The following is a 22,557-nucleotide window of genomic DNA, read 5'->3' as shown; positions in this document are numbered from 1 at the left end:
ACAATGGGCTCTGGGGACAAGGAGGGTTCCCAGGATGTCACAATGGGCCCTGGGGACAAAGACGATCCCCAGCATGTCACAATGGGCCCTGGGGACAAAGGGGGTCCCCACGGTATCAGAATGGGCCCTGGGCACAAGGAGGGGTCCCCATAGTGTCACAATGGACCCTGGGGACAAAGGGGGGTGGGCAGGATGTCACAATGGGCACTGGGGACAAAGGGGGGGTCCCCATGGTGTCACAATGGGTCCCCAGTGACAAGGAGGGTTCCCCATGGTGTCACAATAGGCCCTGGGGACAAAGTGGGGTCCTAGAATGTCACAATGAGCCCTGGGGACAAAGGGGGGTCCTGGGATGTCACAATGGGCCCTGGGGACAAGAGGGGATTCCTAGGATGTCACAATGGGTCCTGGGGACTAACGTGGTCCCCACGGTGTCACAATATGTCCTGGAGACAAAGAGGGGTCCTCAGGATGTCACAATGGGCCCTTGGGACAATGGGGTTCCTGGGATGTCACAATGGGTCCCCAGTGACAAAGGGGGTCCCCAGGATGTCTCAATGGGCCCTGAGGACAATGGGAGGTCCCCATGGTGTCACAATGGGTCCCCAGTGACAAGGGAGGTCTCCACAGTGCCAGGATGGGTCCTGGGGACAAGGAGGTCCCCAGGATGTCACAATGGGCCGTGGGGACAAAGAGGCTCACCAGGATGTCACAATGGGACCTGGGGACAAGGGGGTCTCCAGGAACTCACAATGGGCTCTGGGGACAATGGAGGTTCCCCAGGATGTTCACAATAGGCCCTGAGGACAAGGGGTGGTCCCCATGGTGTCACAATGGGTCCCCAGTGACAAGGAGGGTTCCCCATGGTGTCACAATAGGCCCTGGGGACAAAGTGGGGTCCTAGAATGTCACAATGAGCCCTGGGGACAAAGGGGGGTCCTGGGATGTCACAATGGGCCCTGGGGACAAGAGGGGATTCCTAGGATGTCACAACGGGTCCTGGGGACTAACGTGGTCCCCACGGTGTCACAATATGTCCTGGAGACAAAGAGGGGTCCCCAGGATGTCACAATGGGCCCTTGGGACAATGGGGTTCCTGGGATGTCACAATGGGTCCCCAGTGACAAAGGGGGTCCCCAGGATGTCTCAATGGGCCCTGAGGACAATGGGAGGTCCCCATGGTGTCACAAAGGGTCCCCAGTGACAAGGGAGGTCTCCACAGTGCCAGGATGGGTCCTGGGGACAAGGAGGTCCCCAGGATGTCACAATGGGCCCTGGGGACAAGAGGGGGTCCCCAGGATGTCACAATGGGCCCTGGGGACAAAGAGGGGTCCCCTGAATGTCACAATGGGCCCTGGGGACAAGGGGGTGCCGAGGATGTCACAATGGGCCCTGGGGACAATGGTGGTCCTGGGACGTCACAATGGCCCTGGGGACACAGAGGGGCCCTAGGACGTCACAATCAGCCCTGGCGACAAGATGGGGTCCCCTGAGAGTCACAATGAGCCCTGGGAAGAGAGGGGGCTCCCAAGGACATCACAATGGGCCCTGGGAACAATGGGGGGTCCTGGGACGTCACAATTGGCCCTGGGGACAAGGGCGGGTCCCCAGGATGTCACAATGGGCCCTAGGGACAATGTGGGGTCCTGGGATGTCACAATGGGCCCCAGTGACAAAGGGGGTCCCCTGAATGTCACAATGGGCCCTGGGGACAATGGGGGGTCCTGGGACGTCACAATGGGCCCTGGGGACTAGGGGGGGTCCCCAGGATGTCACAATGGGACCTGGGGACAAAGAGGGGTCCCCAGGATGTCACAATGGGCCCTGGGGACAAGGGGGGGTCCCCAGGATGTCACAATGGGACCTGGGGACAAAGAGGGGTCCCCTGAATGTCACAATGGGCCCTGGGGACAAGGGGGTGCAGAGGATGTCACAATGGGCCCTGGGGACAATGGGGGGTCCTGGGATGTCACAATGGGCCCTGGGGACAAGGAGGGATCCCCAGGATGTCACAATGGGCCCTGGGGACAAGGGGGGGTCGCCAGGATGTCACAATGGGCCCTGGGGACAAAGTAAGGTCCTGGGATGTCACAATGGGCCCTGGGGACAAGGGGTGGTCCCCAGGATGTCACAATGGGCCTTGGGAACAAGGGGGTCCCCCAGATATCACAATGGGCCCTGGGGACAATGTAAGGTCCTGGGCTGTCACAATGGACCCTGAGGACAAGGGGGGTCCCCAGGATGTCACAATGAAGTCTTGGGACAAAGGGGGTCCCCAGGATGTCACAATGGGCCCTGGGGACCAGGGTGGGTCCTGGGATGTCACAATGGGCCCCAGTGACAAAGGGGGTCCCTATGGTGCCACAATGGGCCCTGGGGACAAAGGGGGTCCCCTGGATGTCACAATGGGCTCTGGGGACAAGGAGGGTTCCCAGGATGTCACAATGGGCCCTGGGGACAAAGAGGATCCCCAGCATGTCACAATGGGCCCTGGGGACAAAGGGGGTCCCCACGGTATCAGAATGGGCCCTGGGCACAAGAGGGGGTCCCCATAGTGTCACAATGGACCCTGGGGACAAGGGGGTGCCAAGGATGTCACAATGGGCCCTGGGGACAATGGGGGGTCCTGGGACCTCACAATGGGCCCTGAGGACAATGGTGGGTCCCCTGAATGTCAAAATGGGCCCTGGGGACAAAGGGGGGTCCGCAGGATGTCACAATGGGCACTGGGGACAAAGGGGGGGTCCCCAGGATGTCACAATGGGCCCTGGGGACAGTGTCGGGTCCTGGGATTTCACAATGGGCCCCAGTGACAAAGGGGGTCCCCTGAATGTCACAATGGGTCCTGGGGACAATGGGGGCTCCTGGGACGTCACAATGGGCCCTGGGGACAAGGAGGGATTCCCAAAATGTCACAATGGGCCCTGGGGACAAGGGGGTGTCCCCAGGATGTCACAATGGGCCCTGCGGACAAGGGTGGTACCCACGGTGTCACAATGGGCACTGGGCACAAGGGGGGGTCCCTATAGTGTCACAATGGGCCCTTGGGACAATGTGGGGTCCTGGGATCTCACAATGGGCCCCAATGACAAACGGGGGCCCCTCAATGTCACAATGGGCCCTGGGGACAATGGGGGGTCCTGGGACGTCACAATGGGCCCTGGGGACAAAGGGCGGTCTTCAGGATATCACAATGGGCCCTGGGGACAAAAGGTGGTCGCCAGGATATCACAATGGGCTTTGGTGACAATGGGGTCCCCAGGATGTCACAATGGGCCCTGGGGACAAGGGGGGGTCCCCAGGATGTCACAATGGGCCTTGGGAACAAGGGGGTCCCCAAGATATCACAATGGGCCCTGGGGACAATGTAAGGTCCTTGGCTGTCACAATGGACCCTGAGGACAAGGGGGGACCCCAGGATGTCACAATGAAGTCTTGGGACAAAGGGGGTCCCCACGATGTCACAATGGGCCCTGGGGACAAAGGGGAGGCCCCTGAATGTCACAATGGGCCCTGGGGACAATGGGGGGTCCTGGGATGTCACAATGGACCCTGGGGACAAGGGGGTGCCGAGGATGTCACAATGGACCCTGGGGACAATGGGGGGTCCTGGGACCTCACAATGGGCCCTGAGGAGAATGGTGGGTCCCCTGAATGTCAAAATGGGCCCTGGGGACAAAGGGGGGTCCGCAGGATGTCACAATGGGCACTGGGGATAAAGGGGGGGTCCCCATGGTGTCACAATGGGCCCAAGTGACAAGGAGGGTCCCTACGGTGCCACGATGGTTCCTGGGGACAAGGGCGTCCCCCAGATGTCACAATGGGCCCTGGGGACAATGGGGTTGCCCAGGATGTCACAATGGGCCCTGGGGACAATGGGAGGCCCCAAGGTGTTCAGAACGAGCCCTGGGGACAAAGTGGAATCCTGGAATGTCACAATGGCCCCAGTGACAAAGGGGTTCCCCATGGTGCCACAATGGGCCCTGGGGACAAAAGGGGTCCCCAGGATTTCACAATAGCACTGGGGACAAAGGGGGGTCATGGGATGTCACAATGGGCTCCAGTGACAAAGAGGGTCCTCATGGTGCCACAATGGGCCCTGGCGACAAAGGGGGTCCCCAGGATGTAACAATGGGCCCTGGGGACAAAGTGGGGTCCCCTGAATGTCACAATGGGCCGTGGGGACAATGGGGGGTCCTGGGACGTCACAATGGGCCCTGGGGACAAGGGGGTGCAGAGGATGTCACAATGGGCCCTGGGGACAATGTCGGGTCCTGGGATGTCACAATGGGCCCTGGGGAGAAGGGGGGGTCCCCCAGATATCACAATGGGCCCTGGGGACAATGTAAGGTCCTGGGTTGTCACAATGGACCCTGAGGACAAGGGGGGTCCCCAGGATGTCACAATGGGGCCTGGGGACCAGGGGGGGTCCTGGGATGTCACAATGGGCCCTGGGGACAAGGGGGGGTCCCTATGGTGCCACAATGGGCCCTGGGGACAAAGTGGGGTCCAAGAATGTCACAATGGGCCCTGGGGACAATGGGGGGTCCTGGGACGTCACAATGGGCCCTGGGGACAAGGGGGGGTCCCCAGGATGTCACAATGGGCCCTGGGGACAATGGGGGGTCCTGGGATGTCACAATGGGCCCTGGGGACAAGGGGGGGTCCCCAGGATGTCACAATGGGCCTTGGGAACAAGGGGGTCCCCCAGATATCACAATGGGCCCTGGGGACAATGTGGGGTCCTTGGATGTCACAATGGGCCCCAGTGACAAAGGGGGTCCCTATGGTGCCACAATGGGCCCTGGGGACAAAGGGGGTCCCCTGGATGTCACAATGTGCTCTGGGGACAAGGAGGGTCCCCAGGATGTCACAATGGGCCCTGGGGACAAGGGGGGGTCCCCAGGATGTCACAATGGGCCTTGGGAACAAGGGGGTCCCCCAGATATCACAATGGGCCCTGGGGACAATGGGGGGTCCTTGGATGTCACAATGGGCCCCAGTGACAAAGGGGGTCCCTATGGTGCCACAATGGGCCCTGGGGACAAAGAGGGTCCCCTGGATGTCACAATGTGCTCTGGGGACAAGGAGGGTCCCCAGGATGTCACAATGGGCCCTGGGGACAAAGGGGGTCCCCTGGATGTCACAATGGGCTCTGGGGACAAGGAGGGTCCCCAGGATGTCACAATGGGCCCTGGGGACAAAGGGGGTCCCCACGGTATCAGAATGGGCCCTGGGGACAAAGGGGGGTCCCCTGAATGTCACAATGAGCCCTGGGCACAAGGGGGGGTCCCCATAGTGTCACAATGGGTCCTGGGGACAAGTGGGGTCCCCAGGATGTCACAATGGGCCCTGGGGACAATGGGGGGTCCTGGGACCGCACAATGGGCCCTGAGGACAATGGTGGGTCCCCTGAATGTCAAAATGGGCCCTGGGGACAAAGGGGGGTCCGCAGGATGTCACAATGGGCACTGGGGACAAAGGGGGGGTCCCCAGGATGTCACAATGGGCCCTGGGGACAAAGGGGGTCCCCTGAATGTCACAATGGGTCCTGGGGACAATGGGGGGTCCTGGGACGTCACAATGGGCCCTGGGGACAAGGAAGGATCCCCAGGATGTCACAATGGGCCCTGGGGACAAGGGGGTGTCCCCAGGATGTCACAATGGGCCCTGCGGACAAGGGTGGTACCCACGGTGTCACAATGGGCACTGGGCACAAGGGGGGGTCCCTATAGTGTCACAATGGGTCCTGGGGACAAGTGGGGTCCCCTGAAAGTCACAATGGGCCCTGGGGACAATGTGGGGTCCTGGGATGTCACAATGGGCCCCAGTGACAAACGGGGGCCCCTGAATGTCACAATAGGCCCTGGGGACAAGGGAGATCCCCATGGTGTCACAATAAGCCCTGGGGACAAAGTGGGGTCCTGGGATGTCACAATGGGCCCTGGGGACAATGGGGGTCCTGGGACGTCACAATGGGCCCTGGGGACAATGGGGGTCCCCACGGTGCCACGATGGGTCCTGGGGACAAGGGCGTCCCCCTAGTTGTCACAATGGGCCCTGGGGACAATGGGGTTGCCCAGGATGTCACAATGGACCCTGGGGACAAAGGGGGGTGCGCAGGATGTCACAATGGGCACTGGGGACAAAGGGGGGGTCCCCATGGTGTCACAATGGGTTCGCAGTGACAAGGAGGGTTCCCCATGGTGTCACAATAGGCCCTGGGGACAAAGTGGGGTCCTAGAATGTCACAATGAGCCCTGGGGACAAAGGGGGGTCCTGGGATGTCACAATGAGCCCTGCGGACAAGGGTGGTACCCACAGTGTCACAATGGGCTCTGGGCACAAGGGGGGGTTCCCATAGTGTCACAATGGGTCCTGGGGACAAGTGGGGTCCCCAGGATGTCACAATGGGTCCTGGGGACAATGGGGGGTCCTGGGACGTCACAATGGGCCCTGGGGACAAGGAGGGATCCCCAGGATGTCACAATGGCTACTGGAGACAAAGGGGGGCTCCCCATGGTGTCACAATGGGCCCAAGTGACAAGGAGGGTCCCCACGGTGCCAGGATGGGTCCTGGGGACAAGGGCGTCCCCCAGATTTCACAATGGGCCATGGGGACAATGGGGTTGCCCAGGATGTCACAATGGACCCTGGGGACAAAGAGGGGCGCACAGGATGTCACAATGGGCACTGGGGACAAAGGGGGGGTCCCCATGGTGTCACAATGGGCCCAAGTGACAAGGAGGGTCCCCACAGTGCCACGATGGCTCCTGGGGACAAGGGCGTTCCCCAGATGTCACAATGGGCCCTGGGGACAATGGGGTTGCCCAGGATGTCACAATGGGCCCTGGGGACAATGGGAGTCCCCAAGGTGTCAAAACGAGCCCTGGGGACAAAGTGGAATCCTGGGATGTCACAATGGCCCCCAGTGACAAAGGGGTTCCCCATGGTGCCACAATGGGCCCTGGGGACAAAAGGGGTCCCCAGGATTTCACAATAGCACTGGGGATAAAGGGGGGTCATGGGATGTCACAATGGGCCCTGGGGACAAGGGAGATCCCCATGGTGTCACAATAAGCCCTGGGGACAAAGTGGGGTCCTGGGATGTCACAATGGGCCCCAGTGACAAAGGGGTTCCCCATGGTGCCACAATGGGCCGTGGGGACAAATGGGGTCCCCAGGATGTCACAATGGGCCCTGGGGACAAAGGGGGTCTCCAGGAAATCACAATGGGCTCTGGGGACAATGGAGGTTCCCCAGGATGTTCACAATAGGCCCTGAGGACAAGGGGTGGTCCCCATGCTGTCACAATGGGTCTCCAGTGACAAGGGGGTCCCCAAGGTGTAACAATGGGCCCTGGGGACAATGGGGGGTCCTGGGACGTAACAATAGGTCCTGGGGACAAGGGGGTTCCCCACAGTGTCACAATGGGCCCTGGGGACAAAGGGGGTCCGCACGGTGTTACAACGGTCCCGGGGGACAGGGGGATGCCCAGGATGTCACAATGGGCCCTGAGGACAAGGGGGGTCCCCATGGTGTCACAATGGGTCCCCAGTGACAAGGAGGGTCCCCATGGTGTCATGATGGGTCCCAGTGACAAGGGGGTCCCCAGGATGTAACAATGGACCCTGGGGACAATGGGGGGTCCTGGGACGTCACAATGGGCCCTGGAGACAAAGGGGGTCTCCAGGATGTCACAATGGGCTCTGGGGACAATGCGGGGTCCTGGGACGTCACAATGGGCCCCAGTGACATGGGGATCCCCAGGATGTCACAATGGGCCCTGGGGACAAAGGGGGGTCCTGGGATGTCACAATGGGCCCCAGTGACAAAGGGGGTCCCCTGAATGTCACAATGGGCCCTGGGGACAATGGGGGGTCCTGGGACGTCACAATGGGCCCTGGGGACAAGGAGGGATCCCCAGGATATCACAATGGGCCCCGGGGACAAAGGGGGGACCCCAGGATGTCACAATGGGCCCTGGGGACAAAGGGGGTCCCCTGGATGTCACAATGGCCTCTGGGGACAAGGAGGGTCCCCAGGATGTCACAATGGGCCCTGGGGACAATGGGGGGTCCTGGGACGTCACAATGGGCCCTGGGGACAAGAGGGGGTCCCCAGGATGTCACAATGGGCCCTGGGGACAAAGAGGGGTCCCCTGAATGTCACAATGGGCCCTGGGGACAAGGGGGTGCCGAGGATGTCACAATGGGCCCTGGGGACAATGGGGGTCCTGGGACGTCACAATCAGTCCTGGGGACAAGGTGGGGTCCCCTGAGAGTCACAATGAGCCCTGGGAAGAGAGGGGGCTTCCAAGGACATCACAATGGGCTCTGGGAACAATGGGGGGTCCTGGGACGTCACAATTGGCCCTGGGGACAAGGGGGGGTACCCATAGTGTCACAATGGGTCCTGGGGAAAATGGGGTCCCCAGGATGTCACAATGGGCCCTGGGGACAATGTGGGGTCCTGGGATGTCACAATGGGCTCCAGTGACAAAGGGGGTCCCCTGAATGTTACAATAGGTCCTGAGGACAGTGGGGGGTCCTGGGACGTCACAATGGGCCCTGGGGACAAGGAGGGATCCCCAGGATGTCACAATGGGCCCTGGGGACAACGGGGGGTCCTAAGACGTCACAATGGGCCCTGGGGCCAAGCAGGGATCCCCAGGATGTCACAATGGGCCCTGGACACAATGGGGGGTCCTGGGACGTCACAATGGGCCCCGTTGACAAGGGGGCATCCCCAGGATGTCAAAATGCGCCCTGGGGCCCAGGGGGGTCCTGCGATGTCACAATGGGCCCTGGGGACAAAGGGAGTCCCCTGGATGTCACAATGGACTCTGGGGACAAAGGGGATCCCCACGGTATCAGAATGGGCCCTGGGGACAAAGGGGGGTCCTGGGATGTCACAATGAGCCCTGCGGACAAGGGTGGTACACACGGTGTCACAATGGGCCCTGGGCACAAGGGGGGGTCCCCATAGTGTCACAATGGGTCCTGGGGACAAGTGGGGTCCCCAGGATGTGACAATGTGTCCTGGGGACAATGTGGGGTCCTGGGATGTCACAATGGGCCCCAGTGACAAAGGGGCCACCTGAATGTCACAATGGGTCCTAGGGACAATGGGGGGTCCTGGGACGTCACAACGGGCCCTGGGGACAAGGAGGGATCCCCAGGATGTCACAATGGGCCCTGGGGACAATGGGGGGTCCTGGGACGTCACAATGGGCCCCAGTGACAAGGGGGGGTCCCCAGGATGTCACAATGGGCCCTGGGGACAAAGAGGGGTCCCCTGAATGTCACAATGGGCCCTGGGGACAAGGGGGTGCAGTGGATGTCACAATGGGCCCTGGGGACAATGGGGGGTGTCCAGGATGTGAGAATGAGTCCTGAGGACAAGGGGGGGTCCCCATGGTGTCACAATGGGTCGCCAGTGACAAGGAGGGGTCCCCATGGTGTCACAATAGGCCCTGGGGACAAAGTGGGGTCCAAGAATGTCACAATGGGCCCTGGGGACAAAAGGGGTTGCGATGGTGCCACAATGGGCCACGGGGTCAAAGGGGACCCCATGGTGCTACAATGGCCCTGGGTACAAAGGGGGGTCCTGGGATGTCACAATGGGCCCTGGGGACAAACGGGGTGTCCCCACGGTGCCACAACGGGCCCTGGGAGCAAGGGGGTGGCCCCAGGATGTCACAATGGGTCCTGGGGACAATGTAAGGTCCTGGACTGTCACAATGGACCCTGAGGACAAGGGGGGTCCCCAGGATGTCACAATGAAGTCTTGGGACAAAGGGGGTCCCCAGGATGTCACAAGGGCCCTGGGGACAATGTGGGGTCCTGGGATGTCACAATGGGCCCCAGTGACAAAGGGGGTCCCCATGGTGCCACAATGGGCTGTGGGGACAAAAGGGGTGCCCAGGATGTCACAATGGGCCCTGGGGACCACGGTGGGTCCTGCGATGTCAAAATGGGCCCTGGGGACAAAGGGGGTCCCCTGGATGTCAGAATGGGCTCTGGGGACAAAGGGGATCCCCACGGTATCAGAATGGGCCCTGGGGACAAAGGGGGGTCCTGGGATGTCACAATGAGCCCTGCGGACAAGGGTGGTACCCATGGTGTCACAATGGGCCCTGGGAACAAGGGGGGGTCCCCATAGTGTCACAATGGGTCCTGGGGACAAGTGGGGTCCCCAGGATGTCACAATGTGTCCTGGGGACAATGTGGGGTCCTGGGATGTCACAATTGGCCCCAGTGACAAAGGGGCCCCCTGAATGTCACAATGGGTCCTGGGGACAATGGGGGGTCCTGGGACGTCACAATGGGCCCTGGGGACAGGGAGGGATCCCCAGGATGTCACAATGGGCCCTGGGGACAATGGGGGGTCCTGGGACGTCACAATGGGCCCCAGTGACAAGGGGGGGTCCCCAGGATGTCACAATGGGCCCTGGGGACAAAGAGGGGTCCCCTGAATGTCACAATGGGCCCTGGGGACAAGGGGGTGCAGAGGATGTCACAATGGGCCCTGGGGACAATGGGGGGTCTTGGAATGTCACAATGGGCCTTGGGGACAATGGGGGTCCCCAGGATGTCACAATGGGCCCTTGGGACAATGGGGTTGCCCAGGATGTCACAATGGGCCCTGGGGACAACGGGGTTGCCCAGGATGTCACAATGGGCCCTGGGAACAAGGGGGGGTCCCCATAGTGTCACAATGGGTCCTGGGGACAAGTGGGGTCCCCAGGATGTCACAATGTGTCCTGGGGACAATGTGGGGTCCTGGGATGTCACAATTGGCCCCAGTGACAAAGGGGCCCCCTGAATGTCACAATGGGTCCTGGGGACAATGGGGGGTCCTGGGACGTCACAATGGGCCCTGGGGACAGGGAGGGATCCCCAGGATGTCACAATGGGCCCTGGGGACAGTGGGGGGTCCTGGGACGTCACAATGGGCCCCAGTGACAAGGGGGGGTCCCCAGGATGTCACAATGGGCCCTGGGGACAAAGAGGGGTCCCCTGAATGTCACAATGGGCCCTGGGGACAAGGGGGTGCAGAGGATGTCACAATGGGCCCTGGGGACAATGGGGGGTCTTGGAATGTCACAATGGGCCTTGGGGACAATGGGGGTCCCCAGGATGTCACAATGGGCCCTTGGGACAATGGGGTTGCCCAGGATGTCACAATGGGCCCTGGGGACAATGGGGTTGCCCAGGATGTCACAATGGGCCCTGGGGACAATGGGAGTCCCCAAGGTGTCAGAACGAGCCCTGGGGACAAAGTGGAATCCTGGAATGTCACAATGGCCCCCAGTGACAAAGGGGTTCCCCATGGTGTCACAATGGGCCCTGGGGACAAAAGGGGTCCCCAGGATTTCACAATAGCACTGGGGACAAAGGGGGGTCATGGGATGTCACAATGGGCCCTGGGGACAAGGGAGATCCCCATGGTGTCACAATAAGCCCTGGGGACAAAGTGGGTCCTGGGATGTCACAATGGGCTCTGGGGACAAGGACGGTCCCCAGGATGTCACAATGGGCCCTGGGGACAATGGGGGGTGTCCAGGAGGTGAGAATGAGTCCTGAGGACAAGGGGGGGTCCCCATGGTGTCACAATGGGTCCCCAGTGACAAGGAGGGGTCCCCATGGTGTCACAATAGGCCCTGGGGACAAAGTGGGGTCCAAGAATGTCACAATGGGCCCTGGGGACAAAAGGGGTTGCCATGGTGCCACAATGGGCCCTGAGGTCAAAGGGGGTCCCCATGGTGCTACAATGGCCCTGGGGACAAAGGGGGGTCCTGGGATGTCACAATGGGCCCTGGGGACAAAGGGGGTGTCCCCATGGTGCCACAACGGGCCCTGGGAGCAAGGGGGTGGCCAGGATGTCACAATGGGTCCTGGGGAAAATGGGGGGTGCCCAGGATGTCACAATGGGCCCTGAGGACAAGCGGGGGTCTCCATGGTGTCACAATGGGCCCCAGTGACAAAGGGGGTCCCCTGAATGTCACAATAGGTCCTGGGGACAATGGGGGGTCCTGGGACGTCACAATGGGCCCTGGGGACAAGGAGGGATCCCCAGGATGTCACAATGGGCCCTGGGGACAAAGAGGGGTCCCCTGAATGTCACAATGGGCCCTGGGGACAAGGGGGTGCAGAGGATGTCACAATGGGCCCTGGGGACAATGGGGGGTCCTGGGACATCACAATGGGCCCTGGGGACAAGGAGGGATCCCCAGGATGTCACAATGGGCCCTGGGGACAATGGGGGCTCGTGAGACGTCACAATGGGCCCTGGGGACAAGGGGGTGCCGAGGATGTCACAATGGGCCCTGGGGACAATGGGGGGTCCTGGGATGTCACAATGGGCCCTGGGGACAAGGGTGGGTCCCCAGGATGTCACAATGGGCCTTGGGAACAAGGGGTTCCCCGAGATATCACAATGGGCCCTGGGGACAATGTAAGGTCCTGGGCTGTCACAATGGACCCTGAGGACAAGGGGGGTCCCCAGGATGTCACAATGGGGCCTGGGGACCAGGGGGGGTCCTGGGATGTCACAATGGGCCCCAGTGACAAAGGGGGTCCCTATGGTGCCACAATGGGCCCTGGGGACAAAGGGGGTCCCCTGGATGTCACAATGGGCTCTGGGGACAAGGAGGGTCCCCATAGTGTCACAATGGGCCCTGGGGACAAAGAGCGTCCCCAGGATGTCACAATGGGCCCTGGGGACAATGGGGGGTCCTGGGATGTCACAATGGGCCCCGGTGACAAAGGGGGTCCCTATGGTGCCACAATGGGCCCTGGGGACAAAGGGGGTCCCCTGGATGTCACAATGAGCTCTGGGGACAAGGAGGGTCCCCAGGATGTCACAATGGGCCCTGGGGACAAAGGGGGTCCCCTGGATGTCACAATGAGCTCTGGGGACAAGGAGGGTCCCCTGAATGTCACAATGGGCCCTGGGGACAATGGGGGGTCCTGGGATGAAACAGTGAGCCCTGCAGACAAGGGTGGTACCCACAGTGTCACAATGGGCCCTGGGCACAAGGGGGGGTCCCCATAGTGTCACAATGGGTCCTGGGGACAAGTGGGGTCCACAGGATATCACAATGGGCCCTGGGGACAATGTGGGGTCCCCTGAATGTCACAATGGGCCCTGTGGACAAGGGGGTGCCGAGGATGTCACAATGGGCCCTAGGGACAATGGGGGGTCCCCTGAATGTCAAAATGGGCCCTGGGGACAAGGAGGGATTCCCAGGATGTCACAATGGGCCCTGGAGACAAGGGGGTGTCCCCAGGATGTCACAATGGGCCCTGCGGAAAAGGGTGGTACCCACGGTGTCACAATGGTCACTGGGCACAAGGGGGGGTCCCTATAGTGTCACAATGGGTCCTGGGGACAAGTGGGGTCCCCAAGTGGGGTCCCCAGGATGTCACAAGGGCCCTGGGGACAATGTGGGGTCCTGGGATTTCACAATGGGCCCCAGTGACAAAGGGGGTCCCCTGAATGTCACAATGGGTCCTGGGGACAATGGGGGGTCCTGGGACGTCACAATGGGCCCTGGGGACAAGGAGGGATCCCCAGGATGTCACAATGGGTACTGGAGACAAAGGGGGGATCCCCATGGTGTCACAATGGGCCCAAGTGACAAGGAGGGTCCCCACGGTGCCACGATGGGTCCTGGGGACAAGGGCGTCCCCCAGATGTCACAATGGGCCCTGGGGACAATGGGGTTGCCCAGGATGTCACAATGGGCCCTGGGGACAATGGTGAGTCCCCAAGGTGTCAGAACGAGCCCTGGGGACAAAGTGGAATCCTGGGATGTCACAATGGCCCCCAGTGACAAAGGGGTTCCCCATGGTGCCACAATGGGCCCTGGGGACAAAAGGGGTCCCCAGGATTTCACAATAGCACTGGGGATAAAGGGGGGTCATGGGATGTCACAATGGGCCCTGGGGACAAGGGAGATCCCCATGGTGTCACAATAAGCCCTGGGGACAAAGTGGGGTCCTGGGATGTCACAATGGGCCCCAGTGACAAAGGGGTTCCCCATGGTGCCACAATGGGCCGTGGGGACAAATGGGGTCCCCAGGATGTCCCAATGAACCCTGGGGACAAACGGTGGTCCTGGGACATTTCAATGGGCCCTGGGGACAAAGGGGGGACCCCAGGATGTCACAATGGGTCCTGGGGACAAAGGGGGGTCCCGTGAATGTCACAATGGGCCCTAGGGACAAGGGGGTGCCGAGGAGGTCACAGTGGGCCCTGGGGACAATGGGGGGTCCTGGGACGTCACAATGGGCCCTGGGGACAAGAGGGGATCCCTAGGATGTCACAATGGGCCCTGGGGACTAATGTGGTCCCCACGGTGTCACAATATGTCCTGGAGACAAAGGGGGGTCCCCAGGATGTCACAATGGGCCCTTGGGACAACGGGGTTCCTGGGATGTCACAATGGGTCCCCAGTGACAAAGGGGGTCCCCAGGATGTCTCAATGGGCCCTGAGGACAATGGGAGGTCCCCATGGTGTCACAATGGGTCCCCAGTAACAAGGGAGGTCTCCACGGTGCCAGGATGGGTCCTGGGGACAAGGAGGTCCCCAGGATGTCACAATGGGCCGTGGGGACAAAGAGGCTGCCCAGGATGTCACAATGGGACCTGGGGACAAGGGGGTCTCCAGGAACTCACAATGGGCTCTGGGGACAATGGAGGTTCCCCAGGATGTTCACAATAGGCCCTGAGGACAAGGGGTGGTCCCCATGCTGTCACAACGGGTCTCCAGTGACAAGGGGGTCCCCAAGGTGTCACAATGGGCCCTGGGGACAATGGGGGGTCCTGGGACGTAACAATAGGCCCTGAGGACAAGGGGTGGTCCCCATGATGTCACAACGGGTCTCCAGTGACAAGGGGGTCCCCAAGGTGTCACAATGGGCCCTGGGGACAATGCGGGGTCCTGGGACGTCACAATGGGCCCCAGTGACATGGGGGTCCCCAGGATGTCACAATGGGCCCTGGGGACAATGTGGGGTCCTGGGATGTCACAATGGGCCCCAGTGACAAAGGGGGTCCCCTGAATGTCACAATGGGTCCTGGGGACAATGGGGGTTCCTGGGACGTCACAATGGGCCCTGGGGACAAGGAGGGATCCCCAGGATGTCACAATGGGCCCTAGGGACAATGGGGGGTCCTGGGACGTCACAATGGGCCCTGGGGACAAGAGGGGGTCCCCAGGATGTCACAATGGGCCCTGGGGACAAAGAGGGGTCCCCTGAATGTCACAATGGGCCCTGGGGACAAGGGGGTGCCGAGGATGTCACAATGGGCCCTGGGGACAATGGGGGTCCTGGGACGTCACAATGGGCCCTGGGGACACAGAGGGGCCCTAGGACGTCAAAATCAGTCCTGGGGACAAGGTGGGGTCCCCTGAGAGTCACAATGAGCCCTGGGAAGAGAGGGGGCTCCCAAGGACATCACAATGGGCCCTGGGAACAATGGGGGGTCCTGGGACGTCACAATTGGCCCTGGGGACAAGGGGGGGTACCCATAGTGTCACAATGGGTCCTGGGGAAAATGGGGTCCCCAGGATGTCACAATGGGCCCTGGGGACAATGTGGGGTCCTGGGATGTCACAATGGGCCCCAGTGACAAAGGGGGTCCCCTGAATGTTACAATAGGTCCTGAGGACAGTGGGGGGTCCTGGGACGTCACAATGGGCCCTGGGGACAAGGAGGGATCCCCAGGATGTCACAATGGGCCCTGGGGACAACGGGGGGTCCTAAGACGTCACAATGGGCCCTGGGGCCAAGCAGGGATCCCCAGGATGTCACAATGGGCCCTGGACACAATGGGGGGTCCTGGGACGTCACAATGGGCCCCGTTGACAAGGGGGCATCCCCAGGATGTCAAAATGCGCCCTGGGGCCCAGGGGGGTCCTGCGATGTCACAATGGGCCCTGGGGACAAAGGGAGTCCCCTGGATGTCACAATGGACTCTGGAGACAAAGGGGATCCCCACGGTATCAGAATGGGCCCTGGGGACAAAGGGGGGTCCTGGGATGTCACAATGAGCCCTGCGGACAAGGGTGGTACCCACGGTGTCACAATGGGCCCTGGGCACAAGGGGGGGTCCCCATAGTGTCACAATGGGTCCTGGGGACAAGTGGGGTCCCCAGGATGTGACAATGTGTCCTGGGGACAATGTGGGGTCCTGGGATGTCACAATGGGCCCCAGTGACAAAGGGGCCCCCTGAATGTCACAATGGGTCCTAGGGACAATGGGGGGTCCTGGGACGTCACAACGGGCCCTGGGGACAAGGAGGGATCCCCAGGATGTCACAATGGGCCCTGGGGACAATGGGGGGTCCTGGGACGTCACAATGGGCCCCAGTGACAAGGGGGGGTCCCCAGGATGTCACAATGGGCCCTGGGGACAAAGAGGGGTCCCCTGAATGTCACAATGGGCCGTGGGGACAAGGGGGTGCCGAGGATGTCACAATGGGCCCTGGGGACAATGGGGGGTCCTGGAATGTCACAATGGGCCCTGGGGACAATGGGGGTCCCCAGGATGTCACAATGGGCTCTGGGGACAAAGGGGATCCCCACGGTATCAGAATGGGCCCTGGGGACAAAGGGGGGTCCTGCGATGTCACAATGAGCCCTGCGGAAAAGGGTGGTACCCACCGTGTCACAATGGGCCCTGGGAACAAGGGGGGGTCCCCATAGTGTCACAATGGGTCCTGGGGACAATGTGGGGTCCTGGGATGTCACAATGGGCCCCAGTGACAAAGGGGCCACCTGAATGTCACAATGGGTCCTGGGGACAATGGGGGGTCCTGGGACGTCACAATGGGCCCTGGGGACAAGAAGGGATCCCCAGGATGTCACAATGGGCCCTGGCGACAATGGGGGGTCCTGGGACGTCACAATGGGCCCCAGTGACAAGGGGGGGTCCCCAGGATGTCACAGTGTGCCCTGGGTACAAAGAGGCGTCCCCGGAATGTCACAATGGGCCCTGGGGACAAGGGGGTGCCCAGAATGTCACAATGGGCCCTGGGGACAATGGGGGGTCCTGGGATGTCACAATGGGCCCCAGTGATAAGTGGGGGTCCCCAGGATGTCACAATGGGCCCTGGGGACAAAGAGGGGTGCCCTGAAGGTCACAATGGGCCCTGGGGACAAGGGGGTGCAGTGGATGTCACAATGGGCCTTGGGGACAATGTGGGGTCCTGGAATGTCACAATGGGCCCTGGGGACAATGGGGGTCCCCAGGATGTCACAATGGGCCCTGGGGACAAAGGGGGATCCCCAGGATGTCACAATGGGCCCTGGGGACAATGGGAGTCCCCAAGGTGTCAGAACGAGCCCTGGGGACAAAGTGGAATCCTGGAATGTCACAATGGCCCCCAGTGACAAAGGGGTTCCCCATGGTGTCATAATGGGCCCTGGGGACATAAGGGGTCCCCAGGATTTCACAATAGCACTGGGGACAAAGGGGGGTCATGGGATGTCACAGTGGGCCCTGGGGACAAGGGAGATCCCCATGGTATCACAATAAGCCCTGGGGACAAAGTGGGGTCCTGGGATGTCACAATGGGCCCTGGGGACAAAGGGGGGTCCTGGGATGTCACAATGGGGCCCAGTGACAAAGAGGGTCCTCATGGTGCCACAATGGGCCCTGGGGACAAAGGGGGTCCCCTGGATGTCACAATGGGCTCTGGGGACAAGGAGGGTCCCCAGGATGTCACAATGGGCCCTGGGGACAAAGAGCGTCCCCAGCATGTCACAATGGGCCCTGGGGACAAAGAGGGGTCCCCTGAATGTCACAATGGGCCCTGGGGACAATGGGGTGCAGTGGATGTCACAATGGGCCCTGGGGACAATGGGGGGTGTCCAGGATGTGAGAATGAGTCCTGAGGACAAGGGGGGGTCCCCATGGTGTCACAATGGGTCCCCAGTGACAAGGAGGGGTCCCCATGGTGTCACAATAGGTCCTGGGGACAAAGTGGGGTCCAAGAATGTCACAATGGGCCCTGGGGACAAAAGGGGTTGCCATGGTGCCACAATGGGCCCTGGGGTCAAAGGGGGTCCCCATGGTGCTACAATGGGCACTGGGGACAAAGAGGGGTCCTGGGATGTCACAATGGGCCCTGGGGACAAGCGGGGGTCTCCATGGTGTCACAATGGGCCCCAGTGACAAAGGGGGTCCCCTGAATGTCACAATAGGTCCTGGGGACAATGGGGATCCTGGGACGTCACAATGGGTCCTGGGGACAAGGAGGGATCCCCAGGATCTCACAATGGGCCCTAGGGAAAAAGAGGGGTCGCCTGAATGTCACAATGGGCGCTGGGGACAAGGAGGGATCCCTAGGAAGTCACAATGGCCCCTGGGGACAATGGGGGGTCCTGGGACGTCACAATGGGCCCTGGGGACAAGGGGGGGTCCCCAGGATGTCACAATGGGCCCGGGGGACAAAGGGGTGCCGAGGATGTCACAATGGGCCCTGGGTGTAGTGGCAGAGCCCCCCCCGCCCCAGGGGGATGGGGTTGTCGCCAGCCTGGCTGAGAGGTGAAGCCAGAGACAAAAGAGACTAAAGGAGCACCATTAGAATGTAATAATGAGTGAGCAATCGCCGGACACATGCGTGCAGAGCGCGTGGACAGCACATGCAGCCTATCATGTTATTGTATAGCACGAGTTACAACCAATCACGTTGTTGTAAGGCGCGTGGACAGGGCAGCTTTGCTATAAAGCCAGCCCGGTCCGACAATAAAGCGAACTCTGTGAACATCACATTGGTGTGTCAGGTTCCGTGGCTCGCATGGATAAAGCAACACTTTGGTGACCCCGACGTGATCCTTCGTATCGAAGCAAGATCGCCGGAAGTGAAGACGCGAGGACGCCACCTGGGGGCGACACCAGCCCAGCGCTCAATCATAGCGGAAAGTAGGCCTATGAAGAAGCGGGTGGCATGGGAAACACGGCATCCGTGGAAGAAAAAATAATAGTGAGAAGTATTCTGCAGCTGGCTGCAAGAACAGGAAGAATTTTGGAAAAAGACGCGGTGGAGCGCCTTTTACTATTCGCCCAGCGTAAGGGCTGTGTTCGTTCGACGGATGAATTTTTTTCTCCCGATACATGGGAGGACATAGGGACCGAACTATGGGAAGCGGTTACAAGGGGGAGCCGCGAGGCTTGCGATCTCGCCGGACCCTGGCGGGAGGTCAGGCAGCTGGTGCAGGAAGTCTCAGAGGAGCCGAGCTGTGTGCCGTCCCCTCGGAGCCGCCCGCCGCGAGCTGCCCACCCTCCGAGGACTCCGAAGAATCAACACCGCTGGTATCAGATCTGGAGTTCTGGGGCGGAGAGCAAATTCTACCCTCTGCGCCCGTTGAGCCATTGCCTGGCTCCGACAACGAATGGCAGCAACCGGCAAGTTTCAACAAGCCAGGACAAGTTAATCCAGCCGACGTGCCCTTGCCGGAGGACCCGATGGAACACCAGGACGGAGCCCCGCAGAATCGCCCTGACTGCCAGGAGGAGAGCCACGTGCAGAGCCTGAAGGACTTACTGAGACGGCAGGAGAGCCAGATGCAAGAAGTTCTAGAAGCTATGAAACGACTAGATGGCGGTAACGGTAAAACTTCGCGGTTAATAGCATATAAAAAGGCGTCAGATGCAATTAAGGACGGGCTGGAGGCAATTGGCAGGGAATGTGAAAAACGGGGAAAACAGGAAAGGGAGGGGGTGGAATTAGACCTCACTCCGGAGGAGCTCCGTATCAAAAGGGAGCGAATACAAAAATGGGCTAGACAATGTGTTGAAGATGGAATGTGGTCTGTAAGAGAAGCAGATGAATATTTGAGAGCGCGATATGGAAAAGGGCTGGAGACTGGGTTAGCAGATCGGTTTGCAAATATGCGTCGACTTACTGATCCACAGGGAAACACAAGGGAATTGTATAGCAGTGATAATAATGATAATTTGGGTGCTGCCCCTGTGCATCAGGGTAGAGATATTCCTCGAGATCATTCTTATAATGCAGGGCAACGTTGGCAAGGGGTAATCAGAGATGCAACTATTGAAGGGATCACGTTACCTGGTAGTATTACAGCAATGCCAGTGCACATAGATAATAGAGGACAAAGGCAGTGGTCGCCTTTTGATTGGAAAACGGTTAAGCAATTGCAAAGTGCAGTTATGCAATATGGTATGGATAATAAGCATGTGATGCAGCTAATCAATTCATTTTTCAAGGGGCAAGTACTAACTCAAACAGATATTAGGGCATTGATGGAGTTATTGCTTCCTCCAACGGGGTATTTGCTGTTCTTGGACACGTGGCAGGGGAAAGTGGAATTGGCAGTATTAGAAAATGTTCGTTTACCAGCTGATGATCCGTTGCGGTTAGCGAGCATGGACCAGTTACTGGGTCGTGGGCAATATGCGGATGGTGCTACTCAGGCAGCACTTCATCCAAGGATTTTGCAGCAAACGCAAGGGCTTGCCTTGGCAGCAGTGAAAGAATTGCCAAATATAGGTAACCCTGTGCCACCCTATTCTACAATAAAGCAGGATCCTGGGGAACCATATATGAAGTTTGTAGATCGTTTGAAAGAAGCTATAGATGCCTGTCCTAACTTGACTCCAGAGGCAAAAGCTGCTGTGGGGAAAGATTTGGCTATGATGAATGCAAACACCCAATGCCAACAGATATTAGCCGGTTTGGGAAAAAGTGCTTCTTTAGCAGAGATGGTGGAAGCTTGCACACGGGTACCAATTATGCAACAGGAGGTAGAAAAAGCAAAAATACATGCTCAAGCCCACGCTGCGGCCTTGGCTGCAGCACTTAAGCCTGCAATGAAAGGTCGAAGCCCTTCTTCTCGCGGCCTAGCATGTTTTACTTGTGGACAAACAGGACATATTAGAAGAAATTGCCCTCAGTATACTCGGAGAGGGGGACCTAGTAATGGCACTAGTCAGTCACCAGCCCCTCTCAATAATTTGCGCTTTGATGGCACGTGCAGTCGGTGTGATAAGTATGGACACCGAGTAGTGGAGTGTCGATCAAGATTTAAAAAAGATGGGACACCGCTGCCGGGAAACGGGAGGACCAGCGCCAGGGGCTGGGGCGCGATGACACCACAATACCAGCCGAGAGGGGGAACAGCCATGGTTGCTTGTCCGAGCTCAGGGCAGCAACCTCAGGAAGCGCAGGCGTCGATCTGGCCGTGGGAACAGATGTCACAATAACAGACCGGTCTGTACATGTAGTTCCATCTACAGTAACAGGGCCCCTAGGGTATGGATTGAGTGCACTTTTAATAGGTTGTTCTTCTGCTTCAAGACAGGGGTTGTTTGTTTTGCCAGGATTAATAGACTCTGATTATGTTGGACCCATAGGTATTATGTTGCAAGTCTTAACACCCCCTGTGACTATTAAACAGGGGACCCGTATAGCACAATTGGTACCTTTTAAAGCATGTGTTCCAAAGGCTTTAAATACAGAAAGAGGTCAGAAAGGTTTTGGTTCTACTGGAGCCCCTGTGGTTGCTTTCACGGAAAAACTGACTTTGGACAAACCATCTAGGGTAGTTTCCATTATTGGGCCTGGCAGTGAGATTAAGAGGAAAAGAATGCTTTCAGATTCAGGCGCAGATGTGACGATTATCCCTCGCACTGACTGGCCTTTGTGTTGGCCTTTAGAAGCAGTAAATACCATGGTAGTGGGGATAGGGGGGGCCACTCCCACCCACATCAGCACACATATGGTTAAGATAAGGGAGGAGGGCGAGGGCTTAGAGGCATGGGTACGACCTTATGTTCTAAACACAACAATTGCATTATTGGGAAGGGATGTGATGTCTCAGTGGGGAATAGTTATGCAGTCACCTTTTTAATAATGGCCATTGCAGCGAGCGACACCCGGCCATGTATGAAGCTGAGTTGGGAAACAAATGATCCTGTCTGGGTGGATCAATGGCCATTACCAAAAGAAAAGCTCGCACATTTAGAGGAGCTGGTTGAAGAGCAACTCAGTCTCGGACATTTGGTCCCTTCCACCAGCCCGTGGAATACACCTGTTTTTACTATCCAGAAGAAATCAGGGAAGTGGCGTTTGTTACAGGACCTCAGGGCAATTAATGCAGTAATGAAAGATATGGGGGCACTACAACCAGGTCTTCCTACCCCAACCATGCTTCCAAAAGATTGGGATATAACTGTCATTGATCTGAAGGATTGTTTTTTCACGATTCCTTTACACCCAGAGGATTGTGAAAAATTTGCCTTTACTGTTCCAGTGCTTAATCATCAAGCTCCCACAAAAAGATATCATTGGGTAGTGCTACCTCAGGGAATGAAAAATTCTCCTACTATTTGCCAATGGTATGTAGATTTGGCTTTAAAATCATTCAGGCAACAACACCCTCAGATGATCATCTATCATTATATGGATGATATCCTTTTGTGCAATAAAGAGAAAATTAGTAAGGACATAATAACTCAGTTGACAAAGCAATTAGGTCAATGGGGTCTGGTTGTGGCACCAGAAAAGGTACAGCAAAC

At 59.1% G+C, this 22,557-nt stretch overlaps 1 protein-coding gene across 1 annotated transcript in view; it reads left to right on the top strand.

The window, feature by feature from the left end:
- The window catches only part of LOC139825804 (uncharacterized), a 98,943-nt gene that overhangs the window by 57,724 nt on the left and 18,662 nt on the right, over positions 1-22,557 (top strand). Inside the window, exon 3 of the mRNA XM_071800099.1 lies at positions 18,801-19,826. Within this exon, the coding sequence (XP_071656200.1) occupies positions 19,132-19,826 (695 nt within the window). The 5' untranslated portion in view covers positions 18,801-19,131. The remainder of the gene's footprint in view (positions 1-18,800; positions 19,827-22,557) is intronic.

Source organism: Patagioenas fasciata, chromosome 29 (genome assembly GCF_037038585.1).
Source record: "Patagioenas fasciata isolate bPatFas1 chromosome 29, bPatFas1.hap1, whole genome shotgun sequence".
Lineage (NCBI taxonomy): Eukaryota > Metazoa > Chordata > Aves > Columbiformes > Columbidae > Patagioenas > Patagioenas fasciata.
This window is presented reverse-complemented; position numbering and strand designations above follow the sequence as displayed.